We start from the raw sequence: 24,622 nt of genomic DNA, 5'->3' as shown, positions 1-24,622 counted from the left end.
GGGATATAAGTTGATAGGAATAGCTAGAGGGCAAAAGGACCCCCAACACCACCAATATGGAGGCCCCTGGGTGGGGGTATAGGTGAGAATGTGAGGCCCCCACCAGAGAGAGCAGTGGGAGAAGTAGCGCTAGAAGGTGTAATCTAGATTTCAGTAATAGGTAGGACATGCATAGAGATGGAAATGAAAAGGGTATGACTGGGGACCACTTTGTTACAAGTCGATCTGGCATTCCATAGGGCCCAAGATAAGGGGTAAGACTTTGTATATAGTAGATGAAAGGTGAAAAATGCAAATTCCAAAACAAGGGTACATTCTACCCCCTTCGCTGGTAATCCCAAGAATTTTCCGGGCTATGCCTTACTGAAAAATCTCGGGATTAGCGCCGTTTAGAGCCGGGCAGCGCCTTTACAGTGTTTATTGGGTTACCCCCTCATTTGGCAAGTACTTAAGTGGCTACACGCAATGCAACAAACTCGTTCTCACAGTACACACAGCCCACATGCCCACCACAGGGCTGATCATTCTTGTACGGTTCCCGCTAGCACAATATGACCTTCCGCCTTGTATAACCAGCGTGAAGAGCAATTTTTATTCCACTTGCCTTCAAAAAACACAAACTTCCTAAGTATAACAGAACCGTTACATTAGAATAAGTAGCAATACATTAAAGGCCATACGGTGCGCTATACATTGCTGAGGGAACTTTGTAGCACAGCAGAAAGGGACAGAGAAGGAGGGTGTGGGGAATGGTCATTATTATCCTTTATTTATATGGCGCCACAAGGGATCTGCAGCGCCCAATTACAGAGTAAATAAACGAATAAGCAAAACAGGAAGCAGTGACTTACATTTGAAGACAATAAAGAGCAAGTACAGAGTATATAACCATAGCTGCATCAGCAGGGGACACGGACATGAGTAGGGTGGCACAAAACCGCAGGATTCGGTGCCATCGAAAATGGTTCACGTAAGAGAAGGAAAAGCACATGAGGGAAGAGGGCCCTGCTCGTGTGAGCTTACATTCTAAAGGGGAAGGGGAGACAGCGGTGTCACAGATGGGACAGTGATCGTGGAACAGAGGGTTTGGAGAGGAAGATGGGTGTTCACAGCCGTGTAGAGAGGTGGAAAGTCTGAGGAGAAGAGAGAGAATTCCAGAGATAGGGAGCAGCACGTGAAAAATCCTAGAGGTAGGAGTGGGAGGAAGTAATCAGTATGCAGGTGAGGTGGCGTGCATCGGCAGAGTGAAGGTGGCAGGTAGGAGTGTAAAGGGAGAGGAGGTCCGAGATGTAAATGGGAAAGGAGTGGGTAAGAGCTTTGTGAGTGCGATGGGCTTCAATTGGATTCTGAAGGGAAAGGAAAGCCAGTGAAAGGCTTGTTGCAGAGGGGAGGTGGCCGTAGAATATTTGGTGAGGAGGAAGAAGAGCCCGGCTGGATAGATTGGAGTAATGGTAACGTGTGAAGGAGAACATGGTATTCTGGAGCTGTACCGCACTGGTTAATAATAGGATGTAATAAATAATAGTGTGGTTGCTTCCTCTGGAACGACCGGCATGTTTATGAGGTATATATTTTCATAGTGCACATTTGAAATGGACCTTTCATAATGTGCCTGGCTGATTAACTGCCGGTGGTTCCCCCCTGAGTTACAGATTCTTATTATTAGACTTTGACTGTATAGTCAAAATCGTACGCAGGTCGCACAGGTTTCTAACCTTGCGATCCCGATGCGCGCTCCCGGGACAGCACAGATCGAAACCCAGATAGACAGGGCAGCAATGACTACATAGTGCAAATCTAATGCTGATTATATGAATTGTATGTAAATAGCACAGAGTTAGCAAAGATTGCATAGCACTCACATAGCAAGGGAAACTCACCATGTGTACACACCATTAGATTTGGGTGGGGTGTGTACTTCAAACATATCTATATTGCAGTGTAATAAGAATAAAGCAGCCAATATTTACCCTGCACAGAAACAAAATAACTCACCCAAATCTAACTCTCTCTGCACATGTTACATCTGCCCCTACTGCAGTGCAGCATGGTTTTGTCCATTAGCAAATCAAATGTGATTTGCAAGTGAACCAGAATCAGGCCCTGTGAGAAGTGCTGAATGTGGAGTCAAGGATTACTCCAAGACAGCGCACTTGGGGATATAGGAAATAGTAGTGCCCTCAGATAATGAGACTGCGGGAGGGGAGGTAGTGCGGGATGGTGGGAAGATGATCAGCTCAGACATGTTACATTTACCAAAGGGCTGGAACATCTAAGAGATAGTTGGAGACACGATTGAAGGGAGTGTTGGAGAGGTCAGGGGAGGAAAGGTAGATTCATCATCAGCATAGCGATTATATTGGAAGTCAATGAGTACACCTAAAGAGCACGTATAGAGAGAAGGAAACGACTTTGGGGGGGGGGGGGACACCTACTGCTAATGGAAGTGGGGGGTGGGGTCATGAGAAGAGACAACAAAGAATGGCCAGAGAGGATTGGCTTCCCTAAAAAAAAAATGCCCCACATGTTTACTTACATGGAGCTGGTTGCCCAGTGGGGTCGCCGGAAGGGTGGGCGGGGAGCCGGGAGGGTAGGCAGCAGCAGGCAGGAAGCTGGGTGGGGGAGAGACGAGAGAGTTCTCCGTGAGCCGGGTGGGTAGGCGGGGTCTCTGGGGGCCAGCCAGCAGCACGTTCAGGACACTTCTTGGCTGTCTGTGCGGCCTGCGCAGCGTGACGTTGTCACGCTGCGCAGGGCCACACTGCCGGGTACAGGGGAAGTCGGGCAGCGTCTGAGCAATGGTCAGACGCTGCCTGGAATTAGACTGCGCATGCATTTGTAATGTGCGATTTTTATTGCATGTCAAAAGTGTGATTTAGATCGCAAAATGTGAGAATTAAATCACAACTCAGATAACATGTGCAAACTACACAAAACATGCAAATTCTGCCTTTATTTGACCAAAACTGGCAAAAGTCAGAAAATCGCACCCTAATACATGTCCCCCAGAGTCTTCACATGCAGACACAGACACACACCCCCATCAAAAACCAGGCCAAAATTTAACCCGTACGAATGGCTCCAAATCTGCCCTTACGTCAGGTCTCCTGATGACACAACCACTGAGGCGGTGTCACACTACTGTATCTCCAGCTGACATTGCAGACGGACTAATACAATGTCAGGTGTTTCTAATACACTTGAATATAGAATTACACTAATGAAGCCCTCAAATCTATCAATACCTATTTTAGTTTGAATTTGGGGAAAACATTTTTTCCCCCCGATTGGTTTATAAATCATATGAAAGCATATAAACCACAGTAAGATGACATCACTACCATCTCTATATACAAATTAGAGAAGTTGCTATGGTGATTTGAATAATACTGGTTGTGCATTTTTTTATTTTACATTGCCATAATAAGAAACCTTTATGAGATATTTAAATAAAATGTTGTCTTTCTAGTGTTTGGACTCTCTCTGAAAATTAGGAACAATAGGCACTTTGCACCCTGCTTCCCCTCTCAGAGACGTTTTGCAAACACCCCTGCCGTGCATTGAAAGCTCTGGTCAGGATACTGCCGCCATTCCTCCACTCTGTGCCGGTTATTATGAGTCTGACTAATATTATAATATAAGCGCATTTCACTGTGGGACTGCAGTCTTTTGTGTGTTCCACAACCTAAGTAAGTAGGTCTCCGTAAAGATGGCCGCCGCCTGCAGCTCTAAATCAAAGACACTTCTTGTCAGACGGGGTTTCTGCTAGTGGATGGACTACTGGATGGAGTTACGAGACCGGAAACGCACATGCGCCAGTCATTGAGACACTGGGGCAGATGTATTAAGCCGGGCGAAGAGATAAACTGGAGATAAAGTGGAAGGAGATAACGCACCAGCCAATCAGCTGTGTTTGAAATATGACAGTTGGGAGTTGATTGGCTGGTGCGTTAACTCCTTCCACTTTATCTCCAGTTTATCTCTTCGCACGGTTTAATACATCTGCCCCAGTGTTCTTTTGAATGGACTTTAGGGAGGTGAGTAAGCCGGGAAGTGCGCGTGCGTGTTGAGCGAGAGGGGGTTGCATTGCGCCTGCGCACAGACCCAACCGAGGCCGGCTGAGGGCAATGAGCATGCGCAGAGAGCGCGCTAAGGCGCTGTGACGGCTGGGCTCAGGGTGGGCGGGGGACTGCGCATGCGCACTTAGATGCGGTGTGGTCCTGTCGCCCGCGCCCTTCCGATTCCGGGATCAGGAGCCGGGACCGTGGACACCCAGCAGTCACTGTGAGTCAGGGGGGCAATTGACGCGCCGGGCTGCATACGATACGCGTGCGGCTGCTGTGCGGGGAGGTGGTTACCGGGGGTGTCTGTGGAGCAGGGGCACATGGTGAGGAGGCATGTGTGTGCACTAGGGCTGTCTGCCTGATCTACATACTGTGCATTGTGCTTATATAACAATGAGGGGAGGGAGTGGCATGGTCCCCACTCCAAGCCAGGGGCCACAGGTACCTCCGGAGAGTAGCACTCTGTTCTCCTAAGGAATGGGCATGAACCTCATAAGAGGAGTAGGGTCACAGTTCTGTGTTCTATAAGGAATAAGGCAAGAGGAATCTACCCTGTCCTGGGTACAATAAGGAATGTGACGGGAGGAATCTCCCCGGTTCTGGGTACAGTAAGGAATAAGACAGGAAGAATCTCCCCCGTTCTGGGTACAGTAAGGAATGGCACGGGAGGAATCTCCCCTGTTCTGGGTACAGTAAGGAATGGCACGGGAGGAATCTCCCCTGTTCTGGGTACAGTAAGGAATGGCACGGGAGGAATCTCCCCTGTTCTGGGTACGGTAAGGAATGGCACGGGAGGAATCTCCCCTGTTCTGGGTACGGTAAGGAATGGCACGGGAGGAATCTCCCCTGTTCTGGGTACGGTAAGGAATGGCACGGGAGGAATCTCCCCTGTTCTGGGTACGGTAAGGAATGGCACGGGAGGAATCTCCCCTGTTCTGGGTACGGTAAGGAATGGCACGGGAGGAATCTCCCCTGTTCTGGGTACGGTAAGGAATTGGGACGGGAGGAATCTCCCCTGTTCTGGGTACAGTAAGGAATAAGACAGGAAGAATCTCCCCTGTTGTGGGTACAGTAAGGAATGGCACGGGAGGAATCTCCCCTGTTCTGGGTACGGTAAGGAATGGCACGGGAGGAATCTCCCCTGTTCTGGGTACGGTAAGGAATGGCACGGGAGGAATCTCCCCTGTTCTGGGTACGGTAAGGAATGGCACGGGAGGAATCTCCCCTGTTCTGGGTACGGTAAGGAATGGCACGGGAGGAATCTCCCCTGTTCTGGGTACGGTAAGGAATGGCACGGGAGGAATCTCCCCTGTTCTGGGTACGGTAAGGAATGGCACGGGAGGGATCTCCCCTGTTCTGGGTACGGTAAGGAATGGCACGGGAGGGATCTCCCCTGTTCTGGGTACGGTAAGGAATGGCACCGGAGGGATCTCCCCTGTTCTGGGTACGGTAAGGAATGGGACGGGAGAAATCTCCCCCGTTCTGGGTACAGTAAGGAATTGGGACGGGAGGAATCTCCCCTGTTCTGGGTACAGTAAGGAATGGGACGGGAGGAATCTCCCCTGTTCTAGGAATAGGAAGACGGCCTTGAGAAAGAAGCAAGCTCCCCATTATAGGTGTAATAATAGTGTTCATTCTAGCACCCGCTATCTTTGAAAACCCATGCAGTTCCTCTTCCCTGCCTGGGGTGTCACTGTCTGCTGTGCTGTTTCTAGCACAGTTTGATCTGTATATCAGCACTGATATGCAAACCAGACCTGTGCTAGAAACATCACAGCAGACCGTGACACCCCAGGCATGGAAGAGGAACTGCATGGGTTTTCAAAGATAGCGGGTGCTAGAATGAACACTAAATAAGGAATGGGCAGGAGGCCTCAGAAGCTGAGAAATCTCTGTTATCCTAACTCTATGGAGGTAATATTTCTCCCTTTTATAGATCTATCTATATCAGGGATGGGAAACCTTCGGCCCTCCATCAGTTGTTGAACTACATATTTCACCATGTCCTGCAACAGTTTCAGCATGGCCTGATGGCAACACTGTAACAGGGAATGCTAGGATTTGTAGTTCCACAACAGCTGTAGGGCCATGAGTTTGAGGCTAGGTCAGACCTTAAGGCTGCCATAGGGGACGGTTAAGAACTAGGAGGTTTTAGGGTTAAAATGTCAACCTTTCACCCTGTTGACCTTTTGACTCTATTGACCTTCGACATCTGGTGTTAACTCATTTTACTGTTGATCTTTTGATCCACACCCACGCTTTCCATGGCTAATTGAGTCTGGCCCAGGGTATATGGCTGTAGATCAGGGCTGGGCAATAAGCGGCCCTCCAGTTGTTGATGCACTACACATCCCAGCATGCCTTGCCTTAGTTTTGCTATTTCAGCCATGCTAAAACTGATGCCAGGCATGCTGGGATGTGTAGTTCATAAACAGCTGGACTGCTGCTTATGGCCCACCCCTACTCTAGATGGACAGTCTGTTCTGATCTGCATAAAGTTAGTAATTTTGGCTTGTAAACCTCACATACCAGGATATAATGTATAACTGGATTGAACCACCAGTGTACCAAATACAGTGCATGTTGCAGTCCTCACGTTGCACAGTACCATTCCCAAACTTGCAGTTCTGCATTTTTTAGAAGTAACCAGGGCTGCCATATCCAGTTTAAATCCACAGAGTAGTCAGGATTTCATTAATGGCTGGGATCAGGCTTCAGCTACACCAAGCACAGATGTGTGTATTGCTCATTAATAGTCATCCTACCCCGGGATTACTTAGTCACGTGACCTGTGCACTTATGCTGTAAGGACATGATGCAGCTAGTGGCTTTAGTCCCCTGCTGCACTCATTGACATGCAGTATTGAGACTGTTGTGTTCTGTCCTTTACTGCCAGACTTCCGCCTTATTTTTGTTTTTGGATAGTATTTTGTTTTGCATAATTTTGGGATTTTCAAGTGCCAATAAATGTGCACCACGTATGTCTCCTTGGCACTCGCGAGCATGCCCCTATTCTCTAATGAGCATTTCTGTCTCTTAGATCAGTGGTTCCCAACCTTTTTTTTTTTTTCCCCTCTCCATTACCCCTTTTCATTTAATGAGTACCGCCTCCTCTCAATTTGAAATATCCACAGTTCTTACGAGTGGGGTGGAAGTGAGCAGTATGCAAATTTTTATATTAAGGAATAGCGGAGCAGTAGCCTGTGGTCAGGAATCTGGTCCCTCTGTGTCTGGCCGTTGGCTGTGTACAGTCTCCGGGTTACCACTTCTGGCAGTAGGATTACAGGTGTAAGCAGGGTAGATGAAGGGTAGCCCCCAGTGTGTTGTTGGCCGGGCAAAAGCATGAGCAGGCGCTGCAGACAGGACTGGAAGTGACGCAACATGGTTCATCTCCACAGCAACAGGAGACTCCTCCTTCCTCTTTTCGGGGATTTTGCTTCACCTGCTAGGGGCAAGCGCTAAAAAATCCTGATCAGCCGCAGCAAGCACTAGACACGGGCAAGCCTATCCGTGATCGCGAGTAATGTGATATCACCCATTTTCTTGCACTGCATTTCGGGTGGGTTATTGGTTCATGTACATTGTTCGGTGCTGTGGAACCCTTATGGCACCAATAAATGATGATTATAATATTAGTATTTATATAAGCCATCACTGTCCTTACCCTTTTTTTGCATTGATTGGTTGGCCAAGGTCTACATGAAATGATTGCTTGTGCATTTTGGTTTAAGCCCCATACACACTAGACCAGTGGTTCCCAACCCTGATCCTCAAGTACCCCTAACAGTGCACGTTTTCCAGGTCTCCACACAGAATCACAAGTAACATAATTAGCTCCACCTGTGGATCTTTTAAAATGTGTCTGAATAATTAGTGCACCTGCCGTGTGACCTGGAAAACGTGCACTGTTGGGGGTACTTGAGGACCAGGGTTGCGAACCACTGCACTAGACGATAACAATACAACGTTCATATCATCCATTGAGTAAGCTGAGTATGCGGGCTCCTGCGGATATATATCTATATCCGCAACCACTGCTTGTTCAAGCCGGGTTATTCTGACTGCATTGAACGATATCGTTAACCATATCTTTCATTGTATATGCACTATATGATTTGGCCCAGGAGTTCTGACAATATCTTTGACAATATTGTCTAGTGTGTATGGTGCTTTACTGTAAAGCTGTCAAAGCGGTTCTGGCCTGTCCCGGGACTGTAAGTCTGTCTCCTCCAGTAGGATATGTATGACCACCCAATAGAAATGGCCACGTTCTCTAGCTTGTGTGCAGCAATCCTCAGAATGTTCTTCTTCAGTTAAGCGTACAGCAAACATAGTCAGTGCACAGTTCTGCTATGCAGTGGGTGTGAACTGTGCCTGCTGATGGACATGAATGACTCCCTTGTCTCAGCTTTTGTCACCACATAGTGACAGAACTGCGGAGACACTGAATTCCGTTGAGCATGTTCTATCTGAAATGTTTCGGAATATTTATCTCCGGGCCTCACACTTTTTCTGTGTACAGACTCCTCTCCATGATATTCTAGACCTTTAACCTATCATTTGTGTATGTATCTGGGGTAGGGTTGTATCTTGATGACCTCTAAAGTTTTATTAAACTTGCAAACTCACGGACCTTTCCTGTTCCCTCTTTATCTCTCTCTAGCCCAGCTGTATGGACTCTAAGCCTCCAACATGGGGCATATGTTATCCAGGGTGTTTGGGAACAAAGAAATGCGGATATTAATGTTGGGTCTAGACGCAGCCGGCAAGACCACCATCCTGTACAAGCTGAAGTTAGGCCAGTCCGTCACAACCATTCCCACCGTGGGCTTCAACGTGGAGACGGTGACCTATAAGAATGTTAAGTTCAATGTGTGGGACGTTGGCGGCCAGGACAAGATACGCCCTCTCTGGAGGCACTATTACACAGGCACGCAGGGCCTGATATTTGTGGTAGACTGTGCCGACCGAGACCGCATCGACGAGGCGCGGCAAGAACTCCACCGCATCATTAACGACCGCGAGATGAGGGATGCCATCATTCTCATTTTCGCCAACAAACAGGACCTGGTAGACGCCATGAAGCCACACGAAATCCAGGAAAAGCTCGGACTAACCCGCATCAGGGACAGAAACTGGTACGTCCAGCCGTCTTGTGCCAACACCGGAGAGGGACTCTATGAGGGCCTTATGTGGCTAACTTCAAACTACAAATCTTAAATTCTTTTTATGGTGATTTATTTTTTTAATATATATGATTTTTTTTTCTTTAATTTTACTGGCTCAGTAGAGGAGCTTTTGAAGGAGTAATCCTTATCAACCAAATCTGGGTGGCCCATTTTGTTCTGTAATGAAAGGTAAAGGGAGAGTTTGGAGTGGCAGGGCTGTAAAGGACTTTGCTAGGTACTGACAGCCCCTTGCGATATCTGCCTTAATTATCAGTGTGAAGTGATTAACACAGCTGAGTATTAGTGCTCTTCCTCCAGACCTCAGCCGTCGCAACTCATGAACAGGGCTGGTTACCTCTTTCTCAGCGACATCAACCACGCAACAACAGCAGCAGCAGCCCGGAATTATGGTCACGCCTTCTCCACAAGTGGGCGAACCGAAAACACTGCAAGGTGGAGGGTTCAGTGTTACATTATCGTGGGTGCAATATCCTCTTAGAGTGTAATTTCTCACACAAGACCAGTGCCTGATCATTATAACACTTTGCATATTCTATGTTTCCAGCAACTAAATCTTTTTTTCTTATACGTTATTTCTGTAATCATTTGCAGTGTTAATTGGTCTAACGTGCTCTTGGAACAAAATTTTGGATTTCTGTATTCTTCGGTGCATTCCTCTGATTCCACAAACCAGTCGAGGTTTATTTTCGTTAGCCGCTTCCACCCCGCATGCTGGTTTTTCATTTTATATTTAATTAAATTCATATCGCTATTCCCAGCTCTGATAGGGGCTCATTCACACCTACACACCGAAACTGAGTCACAAGCAGGATGACTAGTTTCTGAAGGGCTCGTTCTTTCCATTGTGACCAAGGTCTCACGTGCTAAGACGCACTACCGGTACAATGGATTGTATCGGTAAATGCATATTGAATCAAGAGCTCCCTAAACACACGCTAGCACACCGCCCCAGTATTTTCATTGGTTTTACTTATTTTTTCAGAGTGTAAGTGTGAATGATCCCGTTTGGTGTTCAGTTCGGGCCTGGTTCTCAGACCTGTTGGTCTGCAAGTCTGTCCAAAGCGGCCTTTCTGTCTTTCATGCATCCCTTCTGGGTGTCCGGATTTTCCATTTTGGTCTTTAAATGTGTGTTGGCAGTTATAGGTGTCTGCTACGAAGGAGGTAGAAATGTTATGTATTGCATTGGGGAGAGCTTTCAGGATTGGGGAGACCTTTCAGGTCCTTGGGCGTGTTGTAGGGGGTTGTTCGTATCTCTGAATCTGCACCCTACTCTACGCTGTCACTGACACACACACTTACACACTACACATATCTTTTATTATTTGCCCATGATAATACTAGGCGCCTCTCTGGGTCCAGCACTGGCACAACACAAACGACACAAGCTGACATTCTCGCAATTGTCTGTATGGAGCGGATCTTTTGTGGTATTGGCCCTCAGTGTAGTGTATGATTACATTATTGATTGGGGCCAACTGTTATGCTTTTTTTTTATTTCACGGCTGGCCTGGTCTTCCAGCCCATAGGGCAAGAGTGCCTGATCTCACATACTGACACACTGGTGAAATGACGGGGTAAATCCTTACTGACTGACATGCATTGCTGAGCTATGCAGACCTTCCTATGGTCTTATTTTTGCCCTTTCCCCCTCCGGTGCACTAATACTATTCCTGTTCCAGAATGTTTTCTCTCCAATAAGATTTGTTTCATGTTGTATTGCTTAAATCTTATCAATAAAAGTTCAACGATGCATCCAACCTCCTGTGCTGTGTGTCAGGTGGGTGTGTGGACAATTGTGGTGTCTCGTATGAGTTAGTGATGTTCAGTGTTTCCCCTGAGAATCCATGGCATCTCTGCTAAAGCAATATAATTTTTACTTAATATAGAAGTGCTTGGGTTAATTAGAAACTTGTGACTTAGGGGGGTATTCAATCTCCCACAGTCATCTCCCAATGGGCGAGATGGCTGCTCAATGCTGTCTACTCCGACAGCATTGAACAGGGGATCTCAGCTGAAGGAGCCCGACTCCCGGCCGCAGTTCATGGCCAGGCCCCCATCTCGTTCCGCTGCAGGCGGGACATTGAATCCCGCCTGCAAATTCTCGGTCGAGCAGACCGGTAACGGGCCAACTCGACAGCTGTGACCCAAGATTGAATGCCCCCCTTTTAATATGAATTTTATAAAATATATATATATATAGAATATCAATGTATGTCACTCATGAAGAGGTCCTTGCTGCAAGTCTGCCAAAACATTTGTTCTATGTTCAGTGCATCTCCACTGGGAGTCCACGTTTCTTGTTTGGTCTCTGAAGGTGGCCATACACTATTACGACTTCTCCCAGTAGGTTTTTGGCCAACCGATCCCTCTTGAGGTCCAGGCGGCATAATCGCACGCCATGCGTCGCATGCGGTCCGTTGACATGTGATGTATCTCGTGCAACTCCGTTCCCTGTGTGAGTGGGTACCAGGACAGACATGCGGTTCGGATGCCAAACAAATCTGATTTGGACACTTTAACTAATGTGAAAGACATTACCCATAGCAACAAACCAAATCTACTTATTTAGCACATTCTAGAGGATAATAGCTGGAATAATAATAATGATAATGGCGGGGACTGCAGCGCCCGACACGTTCTTGCTGCTATGGCAAATTCCCGGGTGAAGCAGCTCTACCTGGTAATTTGCATTTTAATACAGGTTTTTTTGCAGTGTGAATTGGTCAACCCGGGTAAAAAGCAGGGTTGGGGACCTGTTAATTTTGACACTGGTTGAACTGTTCCCACTGAAAACAAATCCTACCCCTTTTCCACTAGGAAATTCAGTACTTGTGTATTATCACGGCACCCACGATGTTGATCGTAGTACATCGCATCGATTTTTTTTTTTTTTTTTTTTTTTATTGTACAAGCACCCCCGAAGCGTGGCGAGCGCAGCGGTATGCGTCCTCTGACCTTTTCATACCCCCACTATCTGTGTTCGCCACACTATTTAAAATCAACTCCACGCTGACTTGGAGAGTGGGAGTATGAAAAGGTCAGAGGACGCGTACCGCTGCGCTCGCCACGCTTGTACAATTAAAAATCACATGCCATTTGCTGGCATGCGATATATAATGGTACATTATACCCTATTTAGTGGTATGCGATGTGATGGGCGCCGTGATAATATTTATTTATTACCAGTTTCATATATAGCGCGCACATATTCCGCAGCACTTTACAGAGGATATTTGAACATTCACATTAGTCCCTGCCCCAGTGAAGCTAACAATGTATATTCCCTACCACATGTACATGCACACACAGACATTCTAGGGTTAATTTGTTGGGAGCCAAATAGCCTACCAGTATATTTTGGATTGTGGGAGGAAACCGGAGTACCCGGAGGAAACCCACGCAAGTACAGGGAGAATATACAAACTCCGCACAGTTAGGGCCATGGTGGGAATTGAACCCATGACCTCTGTGAGGCAGTAATGCTAACCACTACACCATCCGTACTGCCCTCATAATACACGAGTACCGGAATCTCTATACGGGTTTTTCTGCGGGGATGCGCACCGACACAGGTTTTGTGTTGGTGTGAACGGGTCCGACTTCCAAAACACTGGTAGAGAGACCAGGGAATTCTCCCTTGGTATCTACCAGGGTAAAACACGGCAATGACACGTGTCTGTGCGCAGTGTAAACGCACATTACCCAGGTTTTCTTGTGGGCATTCTTGCTTTTTTTCAAAGCTTACCCGGGTTTAATGTAAATGGCTCCGACACGGGTATAACACGGGTCTATGTGCAGTGGAAATGGTGTTTTTAACCGTGTCTTACATGGGTATGATCCGTGTTCAAAAACCCGTGTTTTAACACGGGTTTCAGATGGAAAAGGGGGTATCAGTGTTAAAAGGCATATTATCGGGTCGTTATGCTTGACCCAGGAATTTTCCTAGCAGTGAGAATGGTGTATTAAACAGTGCTTGGTCAGTTATTGTTTATAACCTGGATTTATTTTGCGTAAATTCCTTATTCTATGTGACATGGTTACAACTGCTTGTGTATGGGGGAAGAAGCATCTGCTCGCCCTCTTAGACAGCTGGAACTACAGGACGTTGGAGTACTGCAGTGATTGTTTATACAGCGGTTACCAGTGACAGGTGTTACTGCATCCACGCTCTGCTCTTTATATGAGAGAACATAGGGCCTTATTTTGGTTCATTCTTTCTGACAAAATCCTTCTTAGATGGACAAAACCATGTGCACTGCAGGGGGGGCAGATGTAACATGTGCAGAGAGAATTAGATTTGGGTGAGTAATTTTGTTTCTGTGCAGGTAAAATACTGACTGCTTTATTTTTACACTGCAATATAGATCTCACTTTGAAGTAAAACCCCACCCAAATCTAATTCTCTCTGCACATGTAACACCTGCCCCACCTGCAGTGCACATGGTTTTGCCCATCTAAGAAGGATTTTGTCAGAAAGAATGAACCAAAATAAGGCCCCCAGAGTGGTCAGGAATCCACAGAAGAAGTGTGCGTTATGGAGTGTTTGGACTCTAGACTCCAGGGACTTTGCTAGTCACAAAAGACTGCTATCTAAGGCGATTCCTGAAGCTTCTCCTACAACGGGCATGTCCAAACTATGGCCCTCCAGCTGTTGTGAAACTACAAATCCCATAATGCCTTGACTACGTTTTGCTATTAGGGCAGTGGTTCCCAAACTGCCGTGGCACCCAGTGGTGACTTGGGGGACTTGCAGGAGTGCCCTGGGTTGGAGGTCCAGGACCAATTTGAGTTATTTATGTCCAATATAATAGTCAAATTGTGGACAAACCGATGTGAATCCTGTCCATCACCACATAAATGATACTAAGGATGAAGATATAAACACAATTCTTTAACTTAATACATACCCTCCAACATTTCAACCGCAAAAAGCGGTACACACATGGAAAGGGGGCGGGGCCATGAGCAAAGTGGGCGTGGTCATGTGAAAGGGGGCGTGGTCACGCTCCTTTTCCGAATGATGTGAAGTTAAATACGCGTGTATGCCCACTCACTGCTCCCCTCTCACTGTGTCTTGTCAGCCGCTGCAGGTGCTCCACAGTCCTGCTCCATTGTGCTTTGTATTCTCTGCAGAGTATGGGCATGCGGAGGAGTGCGGGAGGTCCTCCTGCTCCATGGCGCCTCAGCAGAGCATGCGCCGATGGAGGAGTGCTGGAGAGGTACGCGCCGGAGCCGCGTGACGTCGGTGCGATGCACGCTGGCTAGGGCACGCAAAGCACCACTGGGAACGGGTGCTAGCTTTTACTAACCGCGATCGGGGCCGGCTGGAAAAAACAGTACATCGGTACACATTGTATTTTGCCGGTACAGACCGTTAAAAAACGGTACTGTACCGGCAAAATCGGTACAGTTGGAGGGTATGCTTAATATTTGTTTCTGACTTTTTTTTCTCAATGAGAAATCTTTAGCCTAGGGGTGCCATGAAATTAAATTCTGATGCTTTGGGGTGCCGTGATTCACAAAATTTGGTAACCCCTGTCTTAGGGAATGCTATAAATATGCCAAGGCATGCTGGGATGTGTAATTTCACAACAGCTGGATGGTCCTAGTTTGGCCCTTCCTGTCTTAAGCCCCGTACAGACGGGACGATTTCAGCCATAATCGCCAGGGATATGGTTGCTGAGCGACCATATCCCTGTGTGTACGGGGCAACTGTCACCAGGAGCACGCTCCCTTGACCAGTGGCTTCCCCCTGGCAGAGAGTCGCGTTTTTATCAGCTAGTCTGCCCCTTTTACTTCACATCTCTCACACTCTCTCTCTCGCAAGTTTGAAACAGATCATTTTGCTTTCACTTTCTGTTAATGTACTCCTGTTGGGGCGGATTCTTATTTGTACGCAAAGAAAAATTCCGTAATGGGGAAAAGAAAATGCAAAGAACCTGGAACAAACCACATTAGAATGAGTGCAACTAATTGGTATTTTTATATATGCCTGCAGGGCAGGACCAAAATGGTTGTTTTTCAGCACTGGCATTTTAATTTATGTGCCGCGCTTTACAGGAACACCCCATCTTTCTTTTTCACAGGTACATAAAGCTATCCCCGCTCTCTTCGGCAAGTCCGGGCCAACAGGCCATTGGACCTCCTGATACCCCGTTCACATCGCAAATAATTACCGGGTACAAGCCGGTTTATTGCCTGCTCGACCCGGTAATTAGTGCGATATGAAAGGGGTCACCGGGTCCCGCAAACAGGTAGCAATAAGAACTGGTAAAAAAGAGTTCTTACCGGTTCGTTGCCGTGATGCTGTGCAGCGTGAACGGGTTAAACGGCTCGAGTGACCCATTTCCCGTTCACACTATGGAGGAGGCAGAGCCAGCTCTAAGTGCTGCCTCCTCCCCCAATGACGCGCCAACTCCCCTCTGTGCCCCCGGAAGACGTCCGTGAACCGGCAATAATTTTGTTAGACTGGTAACTAGTAATATGTGAGCGCAGAGATGCTTCTCTACACACAAATCTGTCTGCACATCTTACATCTGCAATGTTACTTTCTCTTTGTTCCCAACTCAGGGGTAAATTTACTAAGATAGGAGTTCTATTGAAGATGGGATGTTGCCCATAGCAACCAATCAAATGAGTCTTTTAGAAGGTGCTAATCAAAGGAGTAGAATCTGATTGGTTACTATGGGCAACATCCCATCTTCAATACATCTCCCATATTGGAAATGTACCCCTCAGTCTATTACTACCATCAGATGGCCCCATCAGATGGCCCCTTCTGTTGGTTGACATCGGCTTCCCTGCATGCGTTCTCCCATATGCCTCCTCCTTTGGAGTACTACCTGCATAGTGCTGTGGGTTGCTTACCAGCTGTCCCTACTGCTTCGCACAGCTGCAGGTCCCAGCAATAGCCGGCTTCTGCTGTTGCTGGGTAAACAGAAGGTGATGGAGCTTAGTGTGTTTCCTTTGGCTGGTTTCAAAACTATAGAAGTTCCAGCGGCCAAAACTGTTCTCAAGATCTACCAAAAGAGCATGTATTTCAGGCAACCTGTGGATCTATAGCAGGAATGAAGCAGCAGGTTTGAAAATGTGACAGTTAGTAATGACTGCACCTGTTCCTCAGCTAGGTGATTTGGAAACCGTGGACCGTTGGTAGATCCCGAGGACCGATTTGGTCACCCCTGGTTAAGGCCCTGACGTGCAAACTGAGAGTTAAATAGCTGTGTGATTTTCATCATGGCCTAACGTGTGCACGCAGGGGACAGGACATGGCCTGTGTGTTACAGTGTAACTGGATAGGATATTGCAGCGGTCTGCTATCTTATATTGTGCATCATGGCCGACCCCCATGACGCAAGGCACCTCCTGGATTTGTCATGTATTGTTTGTCACCCTCCGAAGGCTTAGCTACCCTCTGAGTATAGTGACCTGCTGCTCTGCACCACCTGTAGGTAACCACAACATGTGCTGCCCCCTAATGATTCATACACTAATCCTCGCTGACCTATCCCGCGCATGTGGCCTAGCAAAGTCAATGGGCAGTGTATCAATAGCCTGGTGCACATTTATTGTCCGCAGTCTGGGTTGGATGACGTTTGAATCTCCGTTTTATAGAGGAGATGTGCCAGCGCTAGCTGTTTCCAATAATTGAGACAAGACGGTTCTCAACAATTAATGTTTAATTAATAACAAGGGTGATGTACATCTATCACATAATAAATGAAAAAATACACATAAAATATGATAAAAAAGAGCAATCAGTGGAATATATCAGGGATGTTGTAGTATTGAGATCTCTAATTCTTGGAGTATTCGAATTATAGGTGAAAGATATATAAATGATGAATATTACCATCCTTTGTAAATCTTCTGGATATTATGGGCGGTATTCAATGAGAATACCTGCGAGGTGCAGCGAATCTTTTTTTGGATTCGCTGCACATTCGCCACGTTCCGGAGCCTCACCGGCTCCGGTATTCAACGAGTCAGGGGCAGCGAGCCCCTGACCAGCGAATATGAGCTCCTGCGGCGAATGCCGCAGAGAGCATGAGGACGGTGGCAGGCAGAGAGATGGAAGTCTCTCTGCCTGCCCCAGAACGTTTGTGGGGGGGAGGTTGGGCTCCCCGGGTGCCAGGCAGCACAGGCTGCCCCCCGGGGGTGCCAGCAGGGGACCTATATTCACTACACCCGATCGTAACGATCGGGTGCAGTGAATATATGAATATGTAATGAGCGGCTCGGCTCCGGCGCCCCCTGCTGGCTGCTGTGTAAAAAAAAAAAAAAAAAAAAAATATTTTTTTTAAAATTAAATATATATTCATGTGCTTACAGCACATGAATAAAAGTAGCATGCCCCTCCTCAGAATAAAATTCCTGATTTTTTGACACCAAATGTAAAAAACAAAACACTTTATTTTAAAAGTTCACATTCCACTTCTCCATCGAAAGATAGCGATTGCTACTCGGTGAATCATGGCGAAAAAAACCTTCAAATGTATTCGCCATGTGGTCATTGAATAGGGTGATTCACCGTTTTAGTCCAAAATTCGCCAAACAGCACAAATTCGCCATAAAAACATGGCGAATCAGGCTCATTGAATACCGCCCAATAAGTCCAGTGATGGTGACAGCAAATGTCCTTGGTTGCCCTATATTTTCAAGGGCTCAGGCCTCCTAATTTGGCGTGCTTGTTTTCCTCCTTGCAGCTGGAATTGGGGATAGTGCAGGTATCCCAAATATGCAAATGTCCAGAAAAATAGGAGTTTTAAACGTCAGTGGGAGAGAGGACAGGTCACAATAGGATGGGTGATCCAAGAAAATTGGGTCAGCTCAACGCGTTTCCCCGGATATTAGCGTCCGGCTTCTTCAGGACGCTAATATCTGGGGAAATGCGTTGAGCTGACCAAATTGGATGGTAGGACATAAATCACCATCTGTCGGCACATGTTGGCTCAAAAAAAAAGTGAAAAACACCATGTCGACCTTTTGACTGTCGACCTACCCATTGTTGACCTTCCAACCATGTGACCTATTTCATGTGTCGACCTAAGGCATGTCAACCTTTATATGTGTTGAGCCAACGACTGTATACCATCATTTACAATGGTTTCATCTTATAAATGATTGCTGCGTTAAATACTGTAAAAGCACTTATGTTCGTGAGCTGTAATTTCCGCGAAATTGAAGATATTGTTGATTTCGCGAGCTGAAAATGCCGAGAATTTTATATGAACAGAACCGAAAGTTTAAAAATCCCAAAACTACCTAAATAGAACCCTTTTGCATAAGACATTTTAAGAAACTCCCTTTTTGTCCGAAAAGTTTGTCCCCCCTCCTCATTGCTCTAAAAACAACCCGCAGTGCTTATCAACTTTGACCTTGGCTCAACGCGCGCATTCCACCCCAAACAAGTGAGAGAGAACGTGTCATCAGTGCTGTAAAAGAAAATGTGGAAATACTTGTACAAGTTGACGGACAACAGAGAGAAAATTCCTATAGGAGCTCCACCGCCGGTAAGACTTCCGGATGCAAGAAAGTCCTTTGTTGAATCAAAAGAAACAATATCCTCTAATACCGAGGTTTCTACTGCTTTGAAAGAAAAACGTGGAGTGAAACGTGGGCAGTATGCAGTATACGACGAAGTGCTGAGGTGCAAAATTGGCCAATATGTTACAATGAACGGAAATTCTGCAGCAGTGAAACATTTCACCTCTGAACTGCGAAGGCTGGTGAGTGAATTAACCGTTGGCCGCATAAAGAAACCGTACATTCAAGCATCGAAACAAGCTAAAGCCGATGTAACAACTTTACCACACGGTATTGGAGGGCGCCCCTTAAAACTTGGTGATTTTGCCACAAGTGTTCAAACATATATACGTAAATTGCGGATTGCTGGTGGAATAGCGAACCGCACTATTGTTATTGCAGCTGCAAAAGGAATTGTGAAATCACATGATCCCTCTCTTCTAAACTCTTTTGATTTGAGCCCGAGTTGGGCCAGATGAACTTTGTCCGTAGAAAGGGAACCAAAACTGCCCCCAGACTTCCCAGCTATTCGCGACAAATTCGTTAGACGTGTTCGTACAGTGATCGACAAAAAGATTGTTCCCCCTGAGATGTTCATTTAACTTTGATCAGACAAACGCAAAAGTTTGTGCCTACATTTGAATACACATTGGAAGAACGTGGTACAAATCAAGTGTCCATAATTTGTTAGCATGTTCCCTTCTAAACTGCGAATTCAAGTGTTTGCTCAAGAACGAGTTTATTGAGTGGTATTCTAATGAGCTTAAATTTCTGGAGGAAAGAGAATCTGTGGACCTGCGAATATCATGACTAAAACAGATTCACGCTTCTTGGCTTGTGCGCACATTTAACGATGTTGAAGCCAAACATGAGATAATTTTGAATGGCTTCAAAGAAGCTGGTATAAATGTTGTCAGTGAATGAGCTGCATTCTATTAGTTGTATTGTTGTTTTTATTCAATAAATGTTTGTACAGATGGAGCGCCTCTGATCCTTGGCCGGGGATCGCCAGCATGTCTCCGCTGGCCAACTGATTTGGACGCGCCCGCGCCCCTGGTGAGAGCTGGCCGCTGGCGAGAGAATCGCCAGCCCCTGCAAAGATGGAGCCTGCTCCATCTGTACCTATTTCTTATTTAAGTAACTGTGATCATTAAATTTTGGATAAGTGAAAAGTTTCTAATTTTTTATTATTAATTGAGGTGAAAAAAAATATATTTCGCGAGGCTTAAATTTCCGCGATTACGTCGTGCTCGTGAAAATTAAAGCCTCGCCAAAATAAGTGCTTATACGGTATATGGCAAACTTGCCTATTGCATAGAAACATACATACACAAGGAGTGCTATCTAGACCCCATTGAAAGAGTGTCACCCAGATCCCATTGAATCCTGGCATCCACATTCATTTGTCTTCTTTGATTGGGACCTATCCGAACCAGCCCAGCATTGGAAACCTCCACCAGTTCCAGAACAGGAACCACTTTCACATTCATCATCAAGCGCTTTCCACCTGCCAAGTTAATTTGGACATCCACTTGGACCAGCACAACATCTGCTGAGAAGGTTGCTGATAGCGCAGGAGGATACCCCATAAGTGGACAGTAATACCAACACACCTCCCCCAGTTTCAATCTTGGGAATGTTTATACAAAGGGCATAATAGGAACAGACAGATCCCTCAAAACCTATATCCCCCCACTGTACCAGGAATCATGGGACTTAAAGTCTAGTGCACTCGCATTTTTTATAACACTTTATTCATTTTATAAACCTCATACTTCAGCAATTGCTTAGTAATCCAAATACTGCATATATACATATTTTAACTTTATTTTGATTATACTGTGTATAATAAACTGTGTGTTTTATTGTGAAACCAGTCCAATTGATTTAGCATTTTTTTTTTTTTAACATCAATATTTTATTGAGAAATATTTAAATTTTAGGTGGAGGGTTACATAATACAGGAAAAGGGAGAAAGTAGGGGGGGGATACAGGGGGGTGCTTGGGGGGGGGGGGGGATACATAGACTCTGTACATACATAGACAATAATTATCGTCAACAGTACATATTGAGAATTTAGTAAACCTAAACAGGTACAACAGGTAAAATATCAACCATAGAAGTGATGCAGGTTAAATCTATCTGGTCTAAACAAATTTAACGGAGTAGCTAAGCAAATAACACTATTGCAGTAAACACAAGTAGATCCTAGAGTAGGGAATAAGGGATCATGGAGAATTTGTAGGGGCGTCCTGCGTCCCGTTAAGGCTAAATTTGAAGGGGGTCACTTTGGGGTGATTTGGGAGCGTGTGATGTACCCACTCCAACAGTAATATATACATGCCATGGCGACCAGCGAGCTATGAAAGAAGGTGTAGAGCTGGAATCAGAAGAATATTGCGTTTCCATGGTGTAGTTAAAATTGAGTTTCTGAATCACTTTTGAAAGTGGGGGAGGGGTGGGTTGTTTCCAACACTGGGCCAGGGCTGCGCGGGCCGCAATAAATATGTGGCCTAGAACATAGCGTTTATTAGGTGCGACCATGTCAGGGAAGATATTGAATAAAGCTATTAAGGGAGCGGGCATTATTGCTGTATCTAGGACCTGATTTGCTAAGTCAAATACATCCTTCCAAAACACGGTAAGGAGGGGACAAGACCAGGATATGTGGTATATATGGCCTATGTTACCACATTGTCTCCAGCAAAATACTTTCCTAGTATCTGATGGGATGTTTATACCCAGGTAGCATATAGACACTTTCTGCCAATTATATGGAAATTTAGAAGATAGAGTTGAGTATGAGTCCGCTAAATTAATGGGTAGGGCGTCTGTTTTTGTGGTGTTTAATCTATAGTATGAGGCTTTACTGAGAATGTTGTGCAGGTGGGGTAAAGTACGCAAGGGGTCAGAGATAAAAAGTAAGATGTCATCTGCAAAGAGGCTCAGTTTATGTAAAGAAGAACCAGATCGGAGTCCGGGGAAATCAGGGTCGGCCCGTATTTTGGAGGCGAGGGGCTCGATAGATAGTACAAATATCAATGGTGAGAGGGGGCAACCCTGCATGATTTAGCATTTTTTTTTTGTATAGGGACTGACTATCCCTATTTTTAGCAGCAGCTTAGTGAAACACCCTGAGTCAAGTGCTACTATCATCACCCTCTAGGGGGTGCTGCAAATCTCTTTTTTTCCTTGCATAGAAACATAGAATTTGACGGCAGATAAGAACCATTTGGTCCATCTAGTCTGCCCCTTTTTTATCCTTCAGGTAATCTAACCTAACCTTTTTGATCATTATTTCTTTGTAAGGATATTCATATGCCTATCGCAACCATGTTTAAATTGTTCTACTGTCTTAGCCTCTACCACCTCTGATGGGAGGCTATTCCACTTATCCACTACCCTTTCTGTGAAGTAATTTTTTCTAACATTTCCCCTGAACCTACCTCCCTCCAGTTTCAGTGCATGTCCTCGTGTTCTATTTCTTCTTTTCCTTTGAAGAAAATTTCCCTCCTGTACTATGTTAAAACCCTTGATATATTTGAAGATTTCTATCATGTTCCCCCTTTCCCTTCTCTGCTCCAAACTATACAGGGTAAGATCTTTTAGTCTTCCGAGGTAAGTTTTGTGATGTAGGCCATGCACCATTTTAGTTGCCCTTCTTTGTACAGTCTCCAATGTATTTATATCCTTCTGAAGATATGGTCTCCTCAACTGGACACAGTGTTCCAGAGGAGGCCGTACCAATGACCTATAAAGTGGCATTATTACTTTTTTCTGCTACTGATTTCTCTTCCTATGCAACCAAGCATCTGACTAGCCTTCCTCATTGCTTTGTTACATTGCTTTCCTGCCTTTTAAGTCACTTGAAATAGTGACTCCTAGATCTCTTTCCTCCTCAGTAGTTTCCATTATAGTACCCTTGATACTATATTGAGCTGATTTCTCTGGCTGGGTCTAGCCGGATGTGACGCGATGTCTTAGGAACAGAGGCAACAGGACTCCTTGCGTTGTCATACGTTCTCTGTGTACTTCCGGCTTGCGTTCCATCCAAATACTGCTTCCCTTTGCATTGGAACGCTCATCCATTTTTCTATAATGTCCTTATTAAAAGTCCATTTGTTCCCAAAACGTAATGAGAAAAGTATATAAACAAAATATATATATATATATATATATATATATATATAAAAGAAATCTCCAACAGTTTAAAAATACTCTAAATAACATGAAGGGCATTTTATGGAAGACTGGAAAAATTTAGAAGAACCACTTTAATTCAAATTCACCGTTCAGACCTTTTGGAACCAATGTCTTGAGTTTGTGGATCCACTGCATTTCTGCTTTGGCCAGGCGTACATCTACATCATTGCAGCGCCAATTTTGATTGATCTGTTGTATTCCCCAGAATGTTTTAATTTGATGAGGGTCTGAACAGTGTACTTTTTTAAAATGCGATGATAATTTATGACTGTCGAGACCCTTTTTGATGTTATATACATGCTCAGACAGTCTGGTCTTCAGGCACCTAGTAGTCTTGCCTACATAGACTAGGCCACAGTTACACTCTATGGCATAGACTACATTACGTCTATTGCAAGTAATAAAATCCTTCAATGGGTATTTTATATTATTTACTAGGAATTCTTTTACTTTGCTAGGACCTTTAGTGACTTGACACATTCTACACAGGCCACAGCGATGGAACCCCAGGCTGCGAATGCTGCTCCTCTTCGGGGCATCTAAGGCACTTCTAACTATTGTGTCCTTAATGCATTGTCTTCTTGATGATCCTTTAGTATAGTTTATGAAAAGCTTTTCTGTACTTTACCATAGAAGTGGGCATAGAGGGAACATATCATTTGTGCCCGGAGCATGGCGATCGCAGCATTACACTTGTCGACCAAAACCGCGAAAAACTCATGTTGACCTTTTGATTGTGTCCATATAAAGCTTTTTCATGCTATTGACTGTTGATGGGATGCTGTATAAATATATACGGTGTCCGTGTCGACATACACAACAAAAAAACCTTGAAAAACTCATCAACCTTTCCCCATGTCGACCTTTTTGCTTTTGTCGACCTATTGACTGTCGACTGTTAGCGGTTGACCTTTTGACTGGACCTAGACACTGTCGACATAACGATATACACCCATAAAGCAGCAACAGATAATGTTGAAATGTTTAGTTTCTATAACATTGGTGCAGTTTTGCTCGCGATTCGATCCCGATTCGATTGGGATCGAATCGAACGACAAGCGAAACGCATTCATTTTGTCTATATAAAACAGATCTGTACTGTATAGTCTTGCCTGCACAGTCTATTTTTCTATTCGATTTTGATGCCGCGGGGCCGCACTTCAGCATCGAATGCTGCTAATAACTGTTTTGCGATTTTGATTCAACTTGATTTTGCTTATATGAGCAAAATCAAATAGAAAAATAGGCCAAATCGAACAGTGTGTACAGGGCATTAGACAATGATTTAATATATATATTTTTTTTAACAAAATTATTTTTATTATTGTTTTAAAACTAGTGTATAGGGAGGTTGCAGAACAGAAGGAACGAAGGTTGGGGGTGGTTGCAATATGTGCATTTCAAAGCATGAGTCAGTCGAGACAAAGCTTAGCAGAAGATTAAGAGCAAATGTACAAAGTAAAATCATTTCATGTCGGACATTAACAACAAGCTTAATAACCACTAGAATGATGTTTACTACTAAAGGAAATATTAAGGTCAGAGGCTGAGGGGCACTACTAAATGATAAATAAGAGGACCAAATAAAAGAGAAGAAAGCACCTTTATTATCAACTGCACTAGAAATTATTTTAAATGTGATA

The 24,622-nt window shown here is 45.2% G+C and overlaps 1 protein-coding gene across 3 annotated transcripts; it reads left to right on the top strand.

Annotated features, from left to right (window-relative positions):
* Positions 1–3,699: 3,699 nt before the first annotated feature.
* LOC146036108 (ADP-ribosylation factor 6-like) lies at positions 3,700–11,007 on the top strand. 3 transcript variants are annotated; one of them, XM_083159924.1, is made up of 3 exons: positions 3,700–3,827; positions 4,008–4,034; positions 8,725–11,007. In XM_083159924.1, exon 3 carries the CDS (start codon positions 8,754–8,756, stop codon positions 9,279–9,281), a length of 528 nt encoding a protein of 175 aa, XP_083016050.1. In that variant the 5' UTR covers positions 3,700–3,827; positions 4,008–4,034; positions 8,725–8,753; the 3' UTR covers positions 9,282–11,007. The 3 variants fall into 3 exon arrangements, with proteins under 3 accessions (XP_083016050.1, XP_083016049.1, XP_083016051.1); XM_083159923.1 differs by lacking the exons at positions 3,700–3,827; positions 4,008–4,034 and adding an exon at positions 4,124–4,281; XM_083159925.1 differs by lacking the exons at positions 3,700–3,827; positions 4,008–4,034 and adding an exon at positions 4,233–4,384.
* Positions 11,008–24,622: the final 13,615 nt, after the last annotated feature.

Source organism: Crinia signifera, chromosome 9 (assembly GCF_055691185.1).
Source record: "Crinia signifera chromosome 9, ASM5569118v1, whole genome shotgun sequence".
NCBI lineage: Eukaryota > Metazoa > Chordata > Amphibia > Anura > Myobatrachidae > Crinia > Crinia signifera.
Note: the sequence above shows the minus strand (reverse complement) of the source record. Positions and strands in the feature narration are given on the sequence as shown.

Bases quoted from the DNA above. Each gene is read 5' to 3' on its own strand.
- LOC146036108 (XM_083159924.1), top strand. From the start codon at position 8,754: ATGGGGCATATGTTATCCAGGGTGTTTGGGAACAAAGAAATGCGGATA.